General features: G+C 39.1%; 1 protein-coding gene across 1 annotated transcript in view; it reads left to right on the top strand.

The window, feature by feature from the left end:
- The window catches only part of ADAMTS5 (ADAM metallopeptidase with thrombospondin type 1 motif 5), a 47,205-nt gene that overhangs the window by 7,253 nt on the left and 19,138 nt on the right, over window positions 1–20,814 (top strand). Inside the window, exons 2-3 of the mRNA XM_039237289.1 lie at window positions 2,583–2,715; window positions 14,143–14,310. Of these exons, the coding sequence (XP_039093220.1) occupies window positions 2,583–2,715; window positions 14,143–14,310 (301 nt within the window). The remainder of the gene's footprint in view (window positions 1–2,582; window positions 2,716–14,142; window positions 14,311–20,814) is intronic.

Raw genomic sequence — 20,814 nt, 5'->3', positions numbered from 1 at the left:
CACAAATAGATATATGTGGTTTGCTATATTCTTAATAATTTGATGCACAAGTTGAGTTGTAATACATTGGAATAAACATTGGATCACAAAGAAATACAGACTTTCATTGTAAATCTTGGGGATGAAACCATAACTGGGCTGCCAAGGTTTGAAATGCATGAATGGAATTGAGAGGTTGCCAGTTTACATAATTATAGTTACAAAATTATATAGAGTATGGCCATGCCGTCAAGGGGTTTAATCAGTGTGCTTAAAAAAAAACAGCCACTGCTTCTGTTCATAATTTTGTCACATGCACACATTTCTATGGCAAAGGGCCAAATGCATTTCATGCAATTCATGGATAACAAGGAGAGTTGATAGCCTCTAATGAGCAATTGATACCAGCAAACAGAGATATTAAGAAGCCAGTTTAAACTTTGTTCAAACCAGAAGGGCATCTCCATTTCCTGTGGCTCTTAATCTGAGTTTATTAATGACATACGGATTAAGAAGGGGCAACAATTCTTGCATTTCATTATTTGAAGATAACGACTCCCAAACTGTGAAGATAAACACAAATCTTGGTTTAAAAAACGTGTGCAGAAATGACCTATGGCATCTAGCAATGACAACTGAGCCTTGGGTCTTAATGTTACTGAAATGATTGGAGAAAAACCGGATTAAAAATGTATTGTACTATATTATTATCTCAAAGACTGATTATTATGCAGAAGTGTGTTCCAATTTCAATTTTAAAAACTACTAATTTGTTCTCAACAGCTGTAATTTGAGATCCCACGGGATGACATATGAGGAGACACAGGAAACTTGGGGAGGCTATTGCTGGTTTGGTGACTTGATTCACCAAGGCTACTTGGCTGAGATTTCCACCGTCTGAAGCTATAATAACATGGTGGCATCAATGTAATGCATCACAGCTGGAATCTCATAATATATGGAACACAGTAAGGACCTGAAAATGTACTAGAGAGAAGATCATAGGGTATATCTTTTAAGTATTCTTTACCTTGGTTAGATTTTTATGCAGCAAAATAAGGGAAGAGTTAGAAGCCTGTGTTGACATTGAGTAGGTGACATTGGTTATGTAGTAAGACCGTCTTGCACTGACTTCCTGGAACCTGTAGACAGCCTCCTAGCATACAGTATGTTGAAGGTGTGCAAGGTCTCTGTTGCATCTGACCGTATGTCACAGTTCACCTCAATTAAGCAAATAAGCCAGACATTGTCATAATCGAGGATAGAAAGATAATAACTATAATAGAAACAACTTATTATTTCAACTGGTAAATAGCCATCTTTTATAATGATATTAAAAATAATGTTTTCTTCTTCAATTATACATTTATGGCTTACTACGATACTATCCTGCATTTGGGGATGTAAATGTACACAGTGTTAATTAATTTTCATTGAAAACGGTAGTCAAACCCAAGAAGTTCTAGTATCTCTTAATACTCAAATAGCATTTAAGGAAAAGCTTATTATAAGTCGATCATGTACAAAATTCTCACTTACATTTTCTCTTTACGCTTCCTAACTTAAAATTGTCTTGTGATGTCACTTTCATCTAAATTGACCACATTTCATGATCATTTTAATGGAATGTGATCGTGTTTTTCTTTGAGCTTTTATTTTTTTAGTTTTTTAAATATTTTTTAATGTTTTTTATTTGTTTCTGAGAGACAGAGAGAGAGCCTGAACAGCATGAACAGGGAAGGGTCAGAGAGAGAGGGAGATACAGAATCTGAAGCAGGCTCCAGGCTCTGAGCTAGCTGTCAGCACAGAGCCTGATGCGGGGCTCGAACCCACAAACCGTGAAATCATGACCTGAGCCGAATTCGGATGCTTAACAGACTGAGCCACCCAGGTGCCCATCTTTAAGCTTTTAAAAGCTATACAACTTCCCACCAGAAAAACGTACACGCTCACTTATATAAACACAATATATTACATATATTTTCTACAGATTGACCAGATTGAGAAGCGCTACATTGAATGCTATGAGTAAGCGTGCATACATTTTTGAAGACGTAACCAATGAAATTACAACTCCACTTGGAAATGAAGAGACTATCTTTCAAGAGATCATGCTTTTGGATTACAATTTAGTTTCCTATTTGAGTTACTGATGCACTTGTATTTTGCCACAAATATGTGGTTGCAGTTTGCCCCTGGGATGGAAAAGAAATTATTAGGCCAGGCTTCTGATAAGTTTAGCATGACTTTTGGTCAGAATATTAGGGCTTTGGTAAGCATGACTATATGTGAAAGTGATCCCAGGCATTACGAGTCTGGATATACGCAGTACCGTTTTGTTAAAGCTGAGGTTGTTATCTTAATGGACAAGCCACAATCCCAGGACATCTTTTGAAATGCAATGGAGCCCCATCCCCTAGGGGGCTCAGAGATGTTTAGAAGAGTCTATGCCATTAATTTGTCTTTGGAACATTTCCAGAGCTGAACAGGTGACACCATAAACATATCCCACTCTTGCTGTCGGGAGTGAGCAAGTGGCTCTACAAGGTGGCTCCTTCTGGATGTAAATTGATTTTAATGATTTCTTTCTTTCTCCGGGGCAGGATTTATGTGGGCATCATTCATGTGACACCCTGGGAATGGCAGACGTTGGGACCATATGTTCCCCGGAGCGCAGCTGTGCTGTGATTGAAGATGATGGCCTCCATGCGGCTTTCACCGTGGCTCATGAAATTGGTATGCAGCGCCTTTTCTCTTCCCTCGCCAAATCAAACACTTGTAACAGCTGCAACGGGAACCAAAATACTTGGCCATTAATTCCAGATTTCTCCAGGTTCAGATGTACTGTTGGGGATTAAGTGTGTTTATATTTGCACTTTTAGGGTTAACTAGTTAGGGAGAAGGAAGGCAAAGTCAGGCACACAGTAGATGTTCCCTTTTGACAGTGTCATTTAAAAGTGTAAGAGAAATTTGCTACAGCTACTGTCTTTCTAGGCATTCCTCAATGACTCTGAGACGGAATTTGTCACAGTTGACTATGAAATGCAGAGACGTCCCTCTTGAAAGTTACCCAAGATTCTCCTGACTCCTCCAGGGCTAATCAGTTTGCACAGGAACTTGTCTTGTTTATTCCACTGTGAGTGATAATAGCTCCTGTCAAAGGTAAAGAATAGCTTATAACAAACAGCCCTATCTCATTGTTAATAACAAAGGCAAACCAAGACCAACAGTCAACAGGGTCTGTCTTCAAATGTCACCCAATTTGTGTGTTATAAGAGACACATCTAAATCTTAAAAGTAGAAATACAGGACTGAGTTGATTGTTGAAAAATAGCCCAGCAATCATGAAATGTGTTTCCCGGGCAGTGACCTCGGTTCCTAGGTATACGAGTGCTTTTGTACTTAGAATTAGACATTAGAATCAGACACATCTGGGCTCAATTCTTGCTAAAGTACTTTCTACTGTGTCACATTGGTCTTATTATTTAAATTCTCCAAGCTTGTTTTCATATCTGAAATATAGGAATAATGGTGCCGATTTCATGGAGTTATTTTAGGGCCCAAATTGGGTAGGTTATAGATACCAGCTGTTATTTATAACCACATACGCTTCTGTTTTGCTCTTTAGGTAACAAATTCATTTAATTTTAAATGTATGCATCACCTTTTAGCATCATCTTTTTGGGAGCAAAGTATGATTTGATACTTTTTTGTTCTATTTTTATTAAACGGATTTAGGTTTTTAACCAAAAACTGTAATTTAAACAGAAATTAAAGCCTTTTTCACATTGCTAGTAGGCAGAGAACATTTCACAAGGGCCAGATTTCTAGCTGCTATGCTTTCTGTAGAGACTTAAATAACTCCAAATCAAAGATGTAATTGTGTAAGTCAGTGTAACACAGCAGTGAAATAGAAATCAGGAGTTAAATGTCTATTCTTAAGTATTAATCATGACTTTAATTTTAACCGATGCTCTTCTTACCATCTAAGTTAAATGACAGCACACAAACATAAAAGCCTTCACGTGAATAACCATCTTACAGCACCACGGATAATAATTTCATTTACATTAATTTATCGCTGATAATCATTTAATTACATTATCATCTGGGCATCTGTAGCTTCAAGATGAAGTCTCATCTCTGCCTCCATGGTCTCTGATTTGTGTCCCACAAGAGATTCAGACATTGAGTCTCCATTTCTTGTCTATAACGTGGGCTAAGAATGAGGTGTGGCTCTCTGCTGTGTGACTTTAAAAGACCTGGTGTGCCTGAAAAGGTTTTTAAAACACATATGCTATTTGAGCTTCTGGGCTAGGAATATGTCTTTACCTATCCCTCATTTATTATACCTACTAAGCTGATAAGAATACAGCCTCGTATAGATCCTTAGTCAGTATTTATTACATATCTATGTCTGTGCATGAGTGAGGCAGTGGGAGAGACCCAAGATCTGCCCAAGGCAACATTCTGAACGTGTGGCAGAAGCTAAGAAGAATTAGCCCAAATACTCAAAAAGATTATAATGAAGCAGAGATGATTTTAATAGTACACCAGTATTTAATCACCATTATTCAGAGTGATGGAAGTTCTGAAAGAAAGGTTTTTATCTGTGGGTATCTGTGGGTATCGAGGCTGGTTTGTCTTCCACTCGGTATGTAAGCGATGCTGTTGGCTTGTGGCGTCAGCCATCCGTAAGATTACGAGCCCTACATTCTGATCTTCTAAAGAAGGCATTACAAAGTTCTTGAAGGAAGCTCTATTTCTCCCTTTAATCCTGCAGTGGCCTGTTATCATACATTGCTAGCTTTTGGGAGGTTTCTCTGCAAGAGTATCGCTGTGGCAGCAAATGAACCTTTTGGGGGCTGCGTTAGACTCTCAAGGCAACTGCACTGGAAAGAAGAACCTTCCAGCATCAGCTTTCCCAGCCTTCCTGAATTCCTAAATCAAGGGTAGACATAGGCAGACCCAGCAGCCTGAGAAGTAGGAAGACAGGTGCTTATGAGAACAAATGTTTTATTAAAACTGTATATGTAAGGGGTGCCTGGGTGGCTCAGTCGGTTGAGCGTCGGCTTCAGTTCAGGTCATGATCTCACAGTTTGTGAGTCTGAGCCCCGCATCAGGCTCTATGCTGACAGCTAGCTCAGAGCCTGGAGCCTGTTTCAGATTCTGTGTCTCCCTCTCTCTCTGACCCTCCCCTGCTCGCGCTGTCTCTCTCTCTCTCAGAAATAAGTAAAAAAAAAAAAAAAACAAAAAAAAAACTTAAAAAATAAAAATAAAACTGTATATGTGCAATGAGAACTTTTCTTAATAGTACAGTATTGGGCACAGTTTTGCAAGCAAACAGTGATGGAGAAGTGTAGGCTTCTATGGGAAAACTCAAACCCGAATCTTTGATTATATGACCATGACCTTTGTTCCCTTTAATTTACTGATTGGGTCATCTCTATCTCCTTTAGAATTCTCTACAATCCATTCTTTAGTTAAACACTGCCTACTTAATTTATCTTTCTGCATGACATATAGCTTAGTCTGAGAAATTTAAGATCTAGGGATAAAGGGATGTGGACTTAACTTCCCTTTCACAAAGGGATCTGGCTTGTATTCTCTTTATTTTCTAATTGTTTTATTATTCCTTAATTTCACTTCTTGCCTGGATATTGTGAACATGTGTTATAAAGTATGAGCCTTAAAGAAATTAGAGACAATAACCCCACAAAATATTTCCTAATCATCCGTCTATTATTATAGTCTTGCCTCTGTAGCCAGTTGTGATCTTTGGTGATGCCACTCACTGAGCTGTTTCCAGTGCTTTATTTTTAGATTGTTGCATAAAATCATGGGTCTGAGCTAACCATGCTCTAAATTCTAATTCCACTTCATTCTTCTCATGTAATTTCCTCTCTTCCTTTTATTAGACATTTGCCACTTTCCAGATTGGGAGGTTATATATATAGGCTATGGACAGTGGTAAAATGACCTGTTTTGTCAGAGTGCTTTGAATCTGCTTGAGACCATTTCAAACTGTGCAGTTTGCCTCATGCACACAGATTGTGTAAATATGTTACTCTGCTCAAAGCATAAGCCATGAATAAATTTTTCTAGGCTCGTCCCATAATTTTTCTACTTTATTTCTTCTGTAAGGAGTAAAAGGATATATAGTAAAACCATAGTTTGCGAGCATAATTCGTTCTGGGAACATGTTTGTAATTCACAGCACTCGTATATCAAAGCGAACTTCAAGAACCTTTGGCTCAGTTGTGATCAGTGACGTTTGGCATCACATACTACTCGTACTGCAAGACATTGCCCGTTCATCAAGTTAAAATTTGTTAGACATGTTTCATCTTGTGGAACACTCACAGACCAGGTTACTTGCACTCCAAGGTTTCACTGTATTTGATTAAGGAGAATGTTTTCAGGGGCTCCTGTGGCTTGTTCGGTTAAGAATCTGACTCTTGATTTTGACTTAGGCTATGATTTCTCCTTTTGTGAGTTCGAGCCCCAAGTCAGCCTGACAGTGCAGAGCCTATCTGGCATTCTCTCTCTCCTCTCTCTCTGCCCTGCCCCCACTCACCCTCTGTCTCTCTTGAAACAAATAAACTTAAAAAATGTTTTTTAAAAATTAAAAAAAAGAAAAGAATAACGCTTTCATTAATGGACTTAAAATTTCTCATTCAATGCCCCAACGCTGCTTCTTTCTGTACATAGTGGTTTAAAATACAAAGTCATATTTGAATAAAAACTTCCTTTCGTCTTTCATCCACTCTAAAATATTTCCTGCCTTGAAAATTAACATGAGGGACTTGAACAAGCCTGAAGTACCCATCTTACAGCTTCTCTATCCATCAGGTTAAAATCAGAATGGTTTCAATGAACAGTTCTGAAAAGTGACTCTTTTCCTGGACCAGATGTTCATGGGAACACTTCCCTTTTCCTGCTAATTGTTTCTATATAAAGAGTCGGATTTTGGAGGTATATCGTCCACTCACGCCAGTGCAGCCTTCTGGAAAATAGATTGTGATAAGTATAGACTCTCCACAGGCAATAATAATCTGTCTTCCTCCTTGCTATGCTATGTATATGTAAACATTGACTAAATTGTTAGGACGTTTTAAAAAGTTGCTTTAAACTCTCGAGAACACAGTCTTCATCCGTGTGCCATGAGTGGATGCAAGAATGTGGTTATGGCCATTTTACAACCCAAGTGTGAACTGTAGAAAGTTTGCAAGTGAATGTAAGTTTACATTTTGAGTTTATACTTTTGACTTGTCGAACTTTTATTATTGGCTTATAATAATAAAGATTTCACCTGCAACACACATGGCTCTTCAAAATCATAATGTTATTGATGTTGGGCCGGCTTCTCATAATTCGAGGGAGAACAGTCTGATTTTATTTAGACTAATGAAATCCATCATTTGCAAACTCGCTGAAGCTTTGCTTTATTGTAGTTAATTATAAAATGTGCTAAGTGAGGCTCTCCACCGTGAAAGACTCCAGCATGCTTCCTAAGCTAAAGTCGGGAAACTTAAAAAGTCAAAGCCAAGCAAGTATTCAGCTGGAGGCTTAGGAATTGGCTGAGATGCAACAGCATGGCTGCCAGTGTTTTGCTGTGGTTAGAGGGAGTCCTCTGGCTGTGCTGATCTGTGTGTGACTGTGGTCCCGAAGACGATTAGGTTTAACAAGGCCTTGCTTTGAAAGGCAGCAGAGGCCCTCGAAACACCGTAGACCGAAGCCAACTCACAGAATCAGATGTCAGAACCAACTGTGAGACGTGAAGTGAAAAGAAGCTAGGATTAAACTTGGTACATACCCCCCAAATCAACATGAGCTAAACTTTTTTTTCCTTTTTTCTATCTTGTCCGAAGCAATGCCACACTGTCTTTCTTGGCCCCCGGATGAAAGGTGGGAATGGGTCTTGACGATACGTCCAGCAGCATTGAGAGACTTAGGGGGTTTTGGTGCCGATTCTGTATTTTTTTATATCGTGTCCCAATTCCCATTTCTCTTGTGGAGGCCTTTAGGTTGTCTGCCACATGTGTAGAAACCCAAGCTGAAGGTCGCATAAAAAGTAAATACATCACAAACTTAATGCATGATTTTTGTTTCTCTAATGATTAGCAAATTTCTCCTCCTCTCCCAAACTAAGAATTTCTGTTAATATCAAAATTTATCAACACTACTTAAGATTAGAGTAGTCAAGGGGCACCTGGGTGGCTCAGTCGGTTAAGCGTCTGACTTCGGCTCAGGTCATGATCTCACAGTTTGTGAGTTCAAGGCCTGCATTGGGCTCTGTGCTGACAGCTAGCTCAGAGCCTAGAGCCTGCTTCAGATTCTGTATCTCTCTCTCTCTGACCCTCCCCTGCTCACGCTGCGTCTCTTTCCCTCACACAAATAAATAAAAACGTTTAAAAAATTTTTTTAAAAGATTAGAGTACTCAAAAGTATAACAAAGCAGTGAGATATCAGTGAGAACATTAAAGTTAGCTCGCAATCCCTGGCCCTTTGATAGTTGTCAAGCATATTTTCTAAGCACCTCGCATCTTTTATATTATGTAATTCTCACAAAATTCTGTGGGGTAAGCCCTAGCAATGAGTCACCCAAGAGAGGTGAAAACACAGAGATGTAAGTGTTTTTAAGAAGTTTCTAAACCTGTCTGAGGTCAACAACTATCGTGCCACTAGGGTAAGATTTGAACCCAATTCACTTGGCTCCAAAACCCAAGATTTTGACACGATTCTGTAACGGTTTTTTAGTGTTCATCTCCCAGGAGATAATCCTGAATTTGGTTAAAAAGGATATTGACACAGTTAGCTATAAGGTGCAAAAATTAAGTTTCCTTTCTTCTGAATTATACAACTGATACAACATTTGCCATTTATGTTTAACGTTTTGAAAAGGGAGTTTAAGGATTTTATCACTTCTACCTAAGGCTTTGCATTTGAATAGACATGTAGGATCCAATTACTGGAGCTCCTGGTTCTCTTCTTCAAGGAGTCTGGATTCTGATCCCATGTGAGCTATTGGCTCACTTTTCAACCCCTGGCAAGACCTTCTTACACCTCAATAATCCCAGCTGGAAAATTAGGTAAAATAAAAACATGACCTCATTAAGAAACAGATGCTTCATCTGAGCGGCTCTTTCTTGAGTAAACACATTACAGAGCTTTTTGTGACTTTGTAGGATGTGGTGCTCTGTCCCCTTGTCCATTGGTCAGCTTAGGGTCAAGATACAAGAGTTTGAAATTCTGTTTCATTTTCAGACCAAACTTTAGAAAAACAACCACATTTCCTTCCTGAGGTTAATACTATAAGGTGGCCCTAGCTGTAGAGTAATACCTGAGCTGAATAAGAGGCTGGGTCAGCCTTTCCCTTTGTTGTAATGTGTCTTCCCCCCGGCCCCGGGGGGTACATTATCTCATATTTTCTAACATCTGATTCATTTGTGAATTTAAGGAGGCCAGATGCTCTCTAAGTCTATATCGTGAATATCACGATGAAATTTATTTAATGAAATGCCACTCATTTTGCCTTTAAAAAGACGATTATCGATTATCGTACTAGAGAAATTGCCGGTGGCTAATTGTTTGCTATTTCTGAGATAACAGTGTAATTCAGACTCTTACTCTATAGTCTTTGCTTTGACATAATTCACCATGAAATTTATTTTCTTGTGTAATCCAAATAAGCTCCTTCCAGATCTTACTTTGTGTGATGGGCACTCATTAGCAAGACTGTTGTATTCGCGGCATGATTTAATGTCTATTAAGAATAGATAAGTATTTTCTCCAAAAGCATTTGCAATCTACATTGTGACTTCTAATAATGATTTCAGAAAGCAAGATGCAGTTCTGAAGTCTGCAGCACTTGGGAAAATCCTGGATTACACAGTGATGTTACTCTCTGAGTTTCCTTCTGACTTTTGTAATACTTTTCATGTTCTGATTTCATATATAAATACAAATGTCATTAACAAGTGCCCTCACTACACAAGAGTGTTTGTTCCTTAATTGCCTCAGGATTTGAGGTGAGAGGTTTCCAATTGCATCAATCAAGAATTAAAGATTGACTATGAAACAAGCTGACTTAACATAGTTAAAGCAGATGAACAGCTCTTCAAATCTTTTGCCTGTCTACTAATTACAAATATTAATACTTCCAAACATTAATACTAATAGTAATTCTTGCAAATACAAATACTAATTCCTCCTTAAAGCGAGACTTTGGATCCTCTACTTGAAACCCTGAGAGTGAGTTATTGCCTTCTATCTATGATCTGCACTGTCTCCTCTCTGTAGGGGTTTTACTCTAGGAGCTTGGTTGAACTTCCTCAGATCTCTTCTTTTACCTTCAAAACTGCTTTCACTCCTCACTCTTTTCTTTTCTTTTTTAAATTGTATTTGCTTTGAGAGAGAGAGAAAGGGGAGGGGTAAGAGCAGAGGAGGAAGGAGAGAGAATCCCAAGCAAGCTCCTCACTGTCAAGGTGGAGCACCACATGGGGCTCAATCTGAGGAATCCTGAGGTCATGACCTGAGCCGAAATCAGGAGTCAAATGCTTAACCGACTGAGTCTCCCATGTGCCCTTCACTCTTCTTTCCTACATGGACTTGGGAAAGAAATATCAGCCTTTCCAAGGGTAAGAATTGCCTTTCTCTGTGGGTCTCTTGAATCTATTGCTCTGCCTCCCCCAAGGCCTTCACCCCGCAACTGACTCTGCTCTGTATTGCTCTAAGGACTCATCGTGTAAAATGCATTTTGATGAAAGAACACCTTGGTTTCCGGGGTTGTAAACGTTTCCTCCAACAGTTCTTTATATTCTTCATTTGCTCTCTTATTCTCCGGGACACATTTATGTAAATCCCAGCTGTGCTAATCGTGCTGAAGGCTGCTTATCAGAGAAATGCTTCGTCTCTGATCACATGTACAATTTTAAACCTCCCTGTGGGTGACTGCGGAACAAATTCTCACTGGAAAAGGCAGATGTCTAAGGGTATCACTGACCTCATGATCAAGTCTAATTAAACCTTTCACAGCACCAACTCGAAAGGTATTATTGTCAGGTCCAACATTATGCCTTAAGTTTTCTGGATTCTGGATTTTTCTATGTGAATAAGAATTTAGTATCATAGTGTGTTATCAAAGTGAGTGTCCTTTTAAAATATCTTGAGCTTTTATACGAATCCTGCCATTTCAGGGCTCAAAGCTATTTGCAAACTTCAGGCTGACAGTAGAGGGCTTAGCATAATGATTGGGGGATCACATCTGAAAATACCACATCTTTTGCTGCTCTCAGCCTTTAGTATGGCGGTCACGTGTCTCCTGAAGAGCGTCCAAACATTCCTCACATTGATCTTCCATTGTAATTCCTGTCCAGCTCCTGAAGGGAAGTCACATGGGTCTTGCTCACTGTGCCCTGGATCCAGCTCCTGGATCTGGCTGCTGTTTCCGTGGGTGCTTAAATGTTCTTCGCTTTGACCATGACTCTTACTGTCCTGGAGAGAGCATGCTTCTCTCAACCAGCTGACAGTTTCTTCATGGAGAACAGAATATTCCTCCAAAGATTCTGTCTCTCAGTTGACCCTTAAGCAGTCCATTCCTGACTCACTTTTGCAGATCTTAGAAAACTCACATCTTCATTAGCTCTTACTGAAGCTGAACTAGGGTTTGTTCATGCTCAGAATGACAATCTTTTCTGGTCGCCATATAAAAATTCCTTATACGTATCTTCAGCAGCAACTAAGTTACATTGATAAATTAGGAAATTGAGGGGGCATAAAATTCACACTAGCATGCCAATTTACATGCCAAAAGATTCATAAAACTATACCAAACTATTTTTTAAATAAACTGCTTTGCTTATATAATTGAAATCCTTAAAAATTATATGCCTCGTCGTTCTGTATGAAAGAAAAAATTGAGGTACTCTGCATGGCTTCTCAAATGCACTTTGGTGTTTGCCACATGGTCTGTATTTTATTTTATTTTAAGTTTTTATTTATTTACTTGAGAGAGAAGGAGAGGGAGAGAATCCCATCCAGGCCCAACACTGTCAGCACGGAGCCCAATGCAGGGCTCGAACTCATGAACTGTGAGATCATAACCTGAGTCATAACCTGACCCAAATCTAAAGTTGGGAGCTTACGCCATGAGCCACCTGGGCACCCCAACCTGTATTTTAATTCAGAAGTCTGAAATTTACCCTCCAAAATCACCTGATGCTGTAATACAAATTTATATGTAAACTATTATTTAGATATATTTGGAGCAAAAGACTATTGCTTTGTTAAATAAATATGAGTATCTTACAAAATAGAATGTGAAATCACGTATTTTTCTAAAATATAAAACCTGGATTCAAATCAATGTTATGTGGCAGAAGCCACCCTAGGCCACTTTCCCTCTCTCTCTTATGCTGGGGGTCGGGGGACCCCAAGTGTGAAATTTCCACACAAGTCCCACTGTGTTGGCTGATAAAGATTCTCCGATGGAAATGTTCAAGAAGCACAGAGGGCCTTCTCAAGTGTGAGATGTACTCAGTAACTTAAGCCGTTTTGAACAGCACATGATGAAAGGTTCTGTTTTTTCTGAGCTGTGAGTTGCATGAAAAAAACTCAATCTACCATCCAAAAATGGGACAACCTCCCCCACCCCCGCCCGTCGTCTTTCACGTGTTATTTGGGACCCACTTTACAGACTCTGATGCACATTCGTGCTACTGAGGAAATACAACATGAGAGCAGGAGGGGCTCCCACAGAAAACTTGCTAGGCTGGCAAATGCTATTGAAGTAAATAACTGCATAAATACCATAAAAATGTGGGAAGGTCACTGAGCCCTAGCCACTTAATTTCAGCCACAGCGGCAAGCAGCTGCTCGGAGGACAATTTTGTTATGAGGTGTTGGTGATTTAACAAGTTGGCCAAAAGTAGTTGGAATGTGGAATGAAAGATTTCATCTCTGCTGGGTTTTACTGTTGCACACTAGCTTTTTTTTTTTTTTGGCAGAGTGACCAAATTCCCTGCCTTTGGCATACAGGAACCCAATGCAGTATTCATTTTTCTATAGTATTTTGTACACCCTCTTTTGATGCTTTGTGTATGATTCTATAAACCTTTACCAAAAAAAAAAAAAAAATACTAGGGTCTACTTATCTATATTTTTAGAGTCTCTGCAAACTACTGTCCTGGAATTTTTTTAAAAAAACAACATTTTAGGTTTACTGGAGAATATCATTCTATCGTTAGGCTATGTGAAAACTAATTTATATAATAATAAAAAAAAAAACACAGCCTAGAACATAATATGATTAGGAAACCGAGCTTGATACTGGAAATGGCAGCGTGGATTGCAGAGAGCATGTGACCGAGCTGGGTCACAACTGTCCACCTGGCTGAGTGGTTTTGGACAATCACTTATGTTTCTAGGATTTGTTTTCTCTTTAAGCTCCAACAGGCCACAATGGGCTTATTATGGGCATCTTCGTATTTTAGACATTTCTTTGATGGCTATATTTTCAAAATATGTCATTTATTTGGGGGATTAGCAAACGTGCAGAGCTCTCTAAACAAAGGAAATGAAGGGGTGAAAGCAAGCTTACCTTTGTTTGGAACCGGAAAGTTACTCATTTCACTTCTCTCCCCCCCCCCCCCCCCCGTCATCTACCTATTACTTTGGCCAAAGAAATAGAAGTCACTACATGGAGTTGAATACAGAAGTTTCAATAGTGGATGGAGGAGATGCTCTCTGATCTCATGGGGACTCATGGTTGATCAGAGAAGGCGGAAAATTAGACAAGTAATCAAAATAATATGTGGTAAGGGCTATGACATAATCCTACAGTTGCCTTGCAAAGTCTAGATTCCAGATAAGGCCTGTTTCGACATGTCATTGAGCATGTGTGATCCAGATGGATTATGGGACCATCTATTCCTTCATGTAATTTTTCAGTTTTCCTCTAAATGTTCACCAAAAGTGACTGTTCTGACTACATGCAGCTTTAATTTCCCTGGGGGTCCAGTCTGTGCATGAGAAGGCAATTAAAATGAACTAATGTACATTTGGGGGTGGGGGAGGGGGAAACCAAGCGCTAGCATAATTGTCACGGAAAAGTAGAAATGCAAAATCACTCATTATCTGCACTCCCTCTCTTCTCTCCCTTAGGACATCTACTCGGCCTCTCTCATGATGATTCCAAATTCTGTGAAGAGAACTTTGGTTCCACAGAAGATAAGCGCTTAATGTCTTCCATCCTAACCAGCATCGATGCTTCCAAGCCCTGGTCCAAGTGCACTTCAGCCACCATCACGGAATTCCTGGATGATGGCCACGGTATGTGTCATTCAAGACAGAAACAGCTCAGAAACAGAACTTAGGGAGGATTATTACCAGTGTTACTTTATTACCTCCTCAGGAAGCCCACCATGCCCTCTGAGACAATGGTTTTTAGGTAAGGACAGGAAAGGACAAAAGCGACTGTCTGTTGTTGTATAATGCCAACGTCCTTGGTGGTATTTTTGCTTTGGAACTGAGAAGTTCAAAAGAGAGACAGTGTGGGAGACCACACAGAGTGCCTAGCCAGTGCTCTGAAAGCCTGGCTTCTATTCCGTCTTTCACCACTAGCTTCCTGTGAGAATATTGGCAGACATCTTGTTTCCCTGCTATTAATATGACTCTCAGAATTATTTGCTACATGCCTATTATAGGGGTGTGGTTAAAATGTAGGTGACAATTCTGTCCGATCCTCTTTACGGCATCAGAAAGCCAGGAAAGGAAGCTCTTTAGATTTGCATTCGCTGGAAGAATCTGGTTTCATCCTGACAGCAGATTCTCCTGGCAGTAGAATGAAGACTACAGAAGAGAGCGAGAAAATCAATCTGAATAGTGAAGAAACACTTGAAGAACTTCAAAAGAAAATCTTTGGTTTTATCCATTAGACAGTTCAAGAGCATAGCATACTTTATGAAATTCTGTAAATCTAGAACTAGTCTTATAAATTATATAAAAATACCAAGGAAGTCACAGTTTTTAGAAATAACAAATTCTGACCTTTAAGTAGTTTTTGAAACAAGCTGTTGCTAATTTCCTAGCATCCTTTCTCATTTTCTTTATTTTATTTTTTCATCCTTTATTATTTTTTTTAATGTTTATTTGTTTTTGAGAGAGAGAGACAGAGTAGGAGTGGGAGTGGGGCCGAGAGAGAGAGGGAGACGCAGAATCCAAAGCAGGCTCCAGGCTCTGAGCTGTCAGCACAGAGCTCAATGCGGGGCTTGAACTCACAGTCCTCGAGATCATGACCTGAGCCAAAGTCAGACACTTAACCGACTGAGCCACCCAGGCACCTCCATCCTTTATTATTTTAAAGTACTAGAAGCAGGAGAGGATAGATTCATTAGAGTTGAAGGAGTTGACCTACAGAGACCACATGGTTCATGTGTCTCAGGTTATAGAAATGGACATAGTCTCATTCTTGTCTTTCCTCTTAAAATGTGTCTCTTTCCAAAACTGGTGGTTGAACTGAATATGACAGAAAGTTTTGATCAGAACAATTGTCCAGAAAATTATCTCACAATGTATGGTGTAGAGTTAGAGTACCTGTGATAGTTGTTTTTCTGGATTCCACTAAGCTTATGGCCTAATATTTCATAATATCCTCGTGAGTTGGCCATCATGAATGTTGGCGAAGTAACGTCAAAACAACTGATGAATTCTTAGGACACAAAGAAATTCTGCTACAAAGTTCTTTGGTATCTTGGAGGCAAAATCTGTTCATTAACTCCGTTTTGCTATGTTAGTGGTGACCCGGTAATGTTTCAGCTACTTTAAACTTTTTAAAATATCCTGTTCCTGAAAACAATCCAAGCTTCGCCTGGTTTAAAATTTCCCTCAATCAAGCACCCGGCTAGCTCAGTCAGTAGAGCATGGGACTCTTAAAATTTCCCTAAATAGAAACCACTCTTTGCTCATTGGATGGACATCCCAAGATCTCAAAGATTTAGGGGAAAATACTAAGAATCCATGTGTTAGGCTTTTCCTTGAGGCTAATAATAAGGGGTGGTTTTCTGTGTAACTCAGTTTACGCTGCTGCTAAGTCCTGCCATTGAATGCTTACCTAATCATCTGCCTGTCCACATTGAGCATCTCAGTGCCTACTAAAGCTCTTCTTGAGTGGAACGTTAGTCTCTACTTTTAATATTGCTTGCTGCTTTTTTCCCTGGGTTTTCTGAAAATGAGATAGCAATAATATTTTATTTCAGAATCTACACATTCCAAAAGTTTGAGCTCAACTCTGAATCCCTAAATGAATGGATTTAGTTGCTAAGGCAGCAAATACTTATGGCTAAAATGGGCCCATTTTTATTTTCCTGTGCAAGTATTAGGTCAGCTAATTACAATGCTGTGCAGAATTGTGTTCCTATTGCCATAATTTTGGAATGAGTCGTTGATTTCATGTTTGTGGAATTCATGATCTTATTTTCTGTGCAGTAAATATGCTTTCAGTGTTGTCTTCATTTTTAAGCATCACTTCTGTATTTAAAAGAGTCCATGCTCAGATTTTTTTTAAACTTTTGCAACAGATTTACATAATTTACACATGTCTCTATGTCCATTCCAGAGATCTTGATGATAGATAGCAACGAAGAGCATACTCTTAGTGGATGTGGATCTTATCACTTGCATTGATAAAATCTTATCTGAATTTCCCACTCACACATTAAATACACTGAGTAAATTACCAAAATTCTTGGAACAGCAAATTCTCATAGTCTGCATCTTCATTCATTCATTTCATGAAGCTTACAATCTCTCACTTTTGCATATATGGGTTGGGCAGTCTTCTGTTATGACCAACACACACACACACACAAACACACATACACATGCTTATTTTATCAGGAGCCAGTAATGAATAAAGTCATTTGAGAATATGGACAGCCAAAGAAAGTAGGGTACAATTGCAAAGCTCGATCATGCTCATTTCAAAACAACACACACAGATCCTGAAACAGCGGTACCCTCTATGTACTGCATTCATTTAAAGGGAAATTCATATAATTTAATAATTTACACTGTCACCAAAAAACCAAGTTAAGTCAGTTTTAGTGAAAGTGCGGTGATAGGATCTAGTAAGTCTGGTTCTGAGACGGTCGAGGCTCTGACATTTCAACTTCAGAGCTTAGGAGAAAACCAGGGAGAGCGTCAGAGTCCTAGAGGAAAGAAAAACAAACAAACAAACACATCTTTCTTAGAAGGCTAGACTGATACCAAGAAACCATATCATAAAATCCTTTCACTTTGCTTATAGGAAATGACTCAGCCTCCATGCAAAGCCCGTTCATTCATAGTTAATAGAAATGGTTCTATTACTTTTCTGTACTACTTTTCTGGCCAGTAAGAGTTTTAAGCAATGAAATAGTCATGGCAGTGGCCGGCGGGGGTGGGGTGGGGACTTCAGATAGGTAAACTGAGAGCAAGAAAGGATATCAGTTGACAATAAGGGAGAAACCAGAAATGCTGTAAAATGTAGCCCTAAAACATTAAAAGCTCAGAGGTCTGGCACCTTTTACCAGGTCAAAAATGGTATCACACCACCATAATCCCAAATAGTACCTCTGTATTTCCGCATGATACCATAATCCATGCTCAGAAAAGAGTGATTTGCTATGTAGGAAGATAAAATTGATTAATTTGTGACACTACTATAAAGGCAGCAAATCCAAAGAGATACACTCACGAAATTTATACAATTTTTAGATGGTACCTAAAGTGTTCCTTATCTGGAAAATCTATTCATGGATAATAGCTTATCTGTCTCCCTCCCCCCAGTGCTAGAGAAATGAGGTCTTAAAGCACAATTAAATGCACATCATTTGACTTGTTTTGAAAATTATTAGCCTTAAGTAGCTGGACATTTGTAGCACTCTCCCACTGCCAAATTTAAATTCATTAATACTGAGTGTTTCCTGATTGACTTCCAACAAGGAGTATGTAGCAATTAGGTTAGGGTTGAAAAGTCAACACGCACACGCTAAAATAACCGTGCCTGCAGATTTGTGATTCAGAAATGGAGAAGCCACATCTCAGGGGAACTCCCCCATCAGCCTCGCCAAGATACTTGTAGACATTCTGCAGTGTTTATACAATTTAGCTCTATGCAAGCTGGCGAGGACTGTGGTCCTCAAAAATAAAGGTAAGCATTGGCAGGAGAATTGTGCAGCGAAAGCAGGTTATTGAATTTCCTTTCTCAGATGCTAATAACCTTGAAGCCAAGAAAGATAGCTGTGTCCACTATATCCCAAAGTCCACGGTGCCAGGTGATGAGAAAGGCCACCTCCAAAAAGATATAGCTGAAGAGCACCCTTGACACAGGCTGCTAAGGAGAATCTAGAGACAACTTTGAAATATCGACATGCAACATACTTAAAGAGCTAAGTTTACAGTCATCTACTAAACACAGAACTTTGGAGACAAAATGGTATTCGAAAACCAGTTCTCTGAATCCAATGTAGACTGCAAAGCCAGTAATAAGATCTTAATATTCAGTTTTAAAGGCAGTGCTCATAAAACTCCAGGCCCATCATGACAGCATCTTGATTTTCACAATAAATGTGTTCTTTAAAAAGAGACTGCAATTAGAAACATATTTAAAGGACATGGTGACTGATATTTTTTATAAAGCTATGCTTCATCCTATAACATGGAGACTTTTTTCATCTAATTTCTTTGGTGTTACATTTGCTAAACAGTGCACTTCAAGATTATGACAGTTTCACAAAGAGATCTCTCAAATTGTTTTTGGTCAGCAACAACGGTCTGTGCATTGTCAATGTCCTCGAGGTGACTCTGTTGCCTGGCTTGTAATGTATCAGTTTCTCTTCTGCTGATAGCCATTCAAATAAAGTCTTAAAAGAACTTTGTGTTGCCAGGGAGATACACTTGCAAGTAAAAGGGGACAGTTTTCAGTAGACAGGTTTCATTGGGAATATTAATTGATTTCTGATATGTCATGGATGTTCAGGCTGATGTTTAATTTCACGCCTGTGTTACTGGCGTTTCTCTTATACACAGAAAATGTGAAAACGAAGGGGAAAAAAGGAAGCAGGGAGGAAGGGAAAAAACAACTTGGCGATTTGTGGAAGAGAACAAGCAGGCAGAATGTTGGCAGCAGAGAGCCCAGATAGGATTTCAGATGAGGATAAATTGAAAAATACGGGAAATAGATGGGAAGCAGTGGTTGAGAATAAAAGTCAGACAGGTTAAGAAAAGTCAACAGTAGATTGGCTGCTTCTAGAGGTCAATGCAAATGATACTAAAAGATAGACAGATTTCCTCTTTTGGTCTTTCCCCCAAACTATATACATTTTTAGAAAAATGGACAATGTATATCCAATCCACTACCACTTAGGTTTTAAATATTTTATACCATGCGATTCAGAATCTGGCTCTAGAGTGACTTCTTTTTTATTGTTGCTCTCTAGAACAACAATGGAAAGCATTCCATTTGGTAGAGGTGTCTGTACCTATTTTATATTGCAAAAGGACGTAATTAAGCTTAGAGATGAAATTGATAGACTGTAAGTTTCAGGGTAAATAGAAACTAGTGCAGCAACAAATCCTGTTGAGAACATTGGAATAATTAATGGCAATTCTGAAATAAATCATTTTACTTTAAGAAAGAAGTCATCCTCAGGTGACCTTTAGGGGAAAACCATAGAAATGAGATACCATAGTTTTTAAATTTATTTTTATTGTTTATTTATTTTTGAAACAGAGAGACAGAGCGTGGGTGGGGGAGGGGAGAGACAGAGGGAGACACAGAACTTCGAAACAGGCTCCAGGCTCTAAGTTGTCAGCACAGAGCCCTACACAAGGCTCGAACTCAGTAAACATGAGAACATGACCTGAGCCAAAGTTGAATCCCAGGCGCCCCTGAGATACCATATTTTCAATAACAAAGCAAATGTGTTATTCATTTTTAAAACTTATGCTTCGGATGTGAAACTAATGTAACATCATGTGTCAACAATACTCAAAACAAAACAAAACAAAACTTAACAATTTGGTATTAAGCTTTCAAAGAGATGCCACATCCCAAAGTCTCCTTGTTGTACGTTGATTTCAAATTGAATTATGTTTATTTTTGCTCATCATCTCCTAGCGAGGTGGAAAGATGTCAGTTGACTGTAAGCCCACAAAGAGGCCGTTAATTATTTTGGCTCAAGACACACAAGGTGAGGGGCACCTGGGTGGCCCAGCCAGTTAAGCGTCCATCTTGGGCTCAGGTCATGGTCTCACGGTTTGTGGGTTCGAGCCCTGCGTCGGACTCTGTGTTGACAGCCAGCCAGCACAGAGCCTGGAGCCTGCTTCAGATTCTGTGTCCCCCTCTCTCTCTGACCCCCTCCTGCTCATGCTGTCTCTATCTCTCTCTCAAAAATAAATTTAAAAAAACATTTAAATAGATTTAAAAAAAAAAACACAAAACAAGACACAAAAGGTAGACCCACACCACGTGTACCCACACACGTTCAAGGCTTCACAGCCTGATCCTTAGTTAAACAGTTTTATGATTCTGTGCTTTTTAGTAAAATAACAAAGTTTCTTAAAACAGCACTTTTGAAAAATTGGAAAGCATTCTTGCTGTCTCAGACATTTGTTGACAGTCTTGTAACATCAGCGATCTGTCAAGTATTCCCTGGTTTATACAATATTCTCTTTTCATGTAGCAATGAAGATAACGCTTTTCATAGAATTCTCAGTGCCTACCGTCTTCCAAACAAAGCTTAGTGAGGTTTTACTATCATTCTTTCCTATTGACTTGATGTTGATGTTTTTCTT

Source organism: Hyaena hyaena, unplaced genomic scaffold (genome assembly GCF_003009895.1).
Source record: "Hyaena hyaena isolate Hyena2069 unplaced genomic scaffold, ASM300989v1 scaffold_122, whole genome shotgun sequence".
NCBI classification, from domain to species: Eukaryota; Metazoa; Chordata; class Mammalia; order Carnivora; family Hyaenidae; genus Hyaena; species Hyaena hyaena.
Note: the sequence above shows the minus strand (reverse complement) of the source record. Positions and strands in the feature narration are given on the sequence as shown.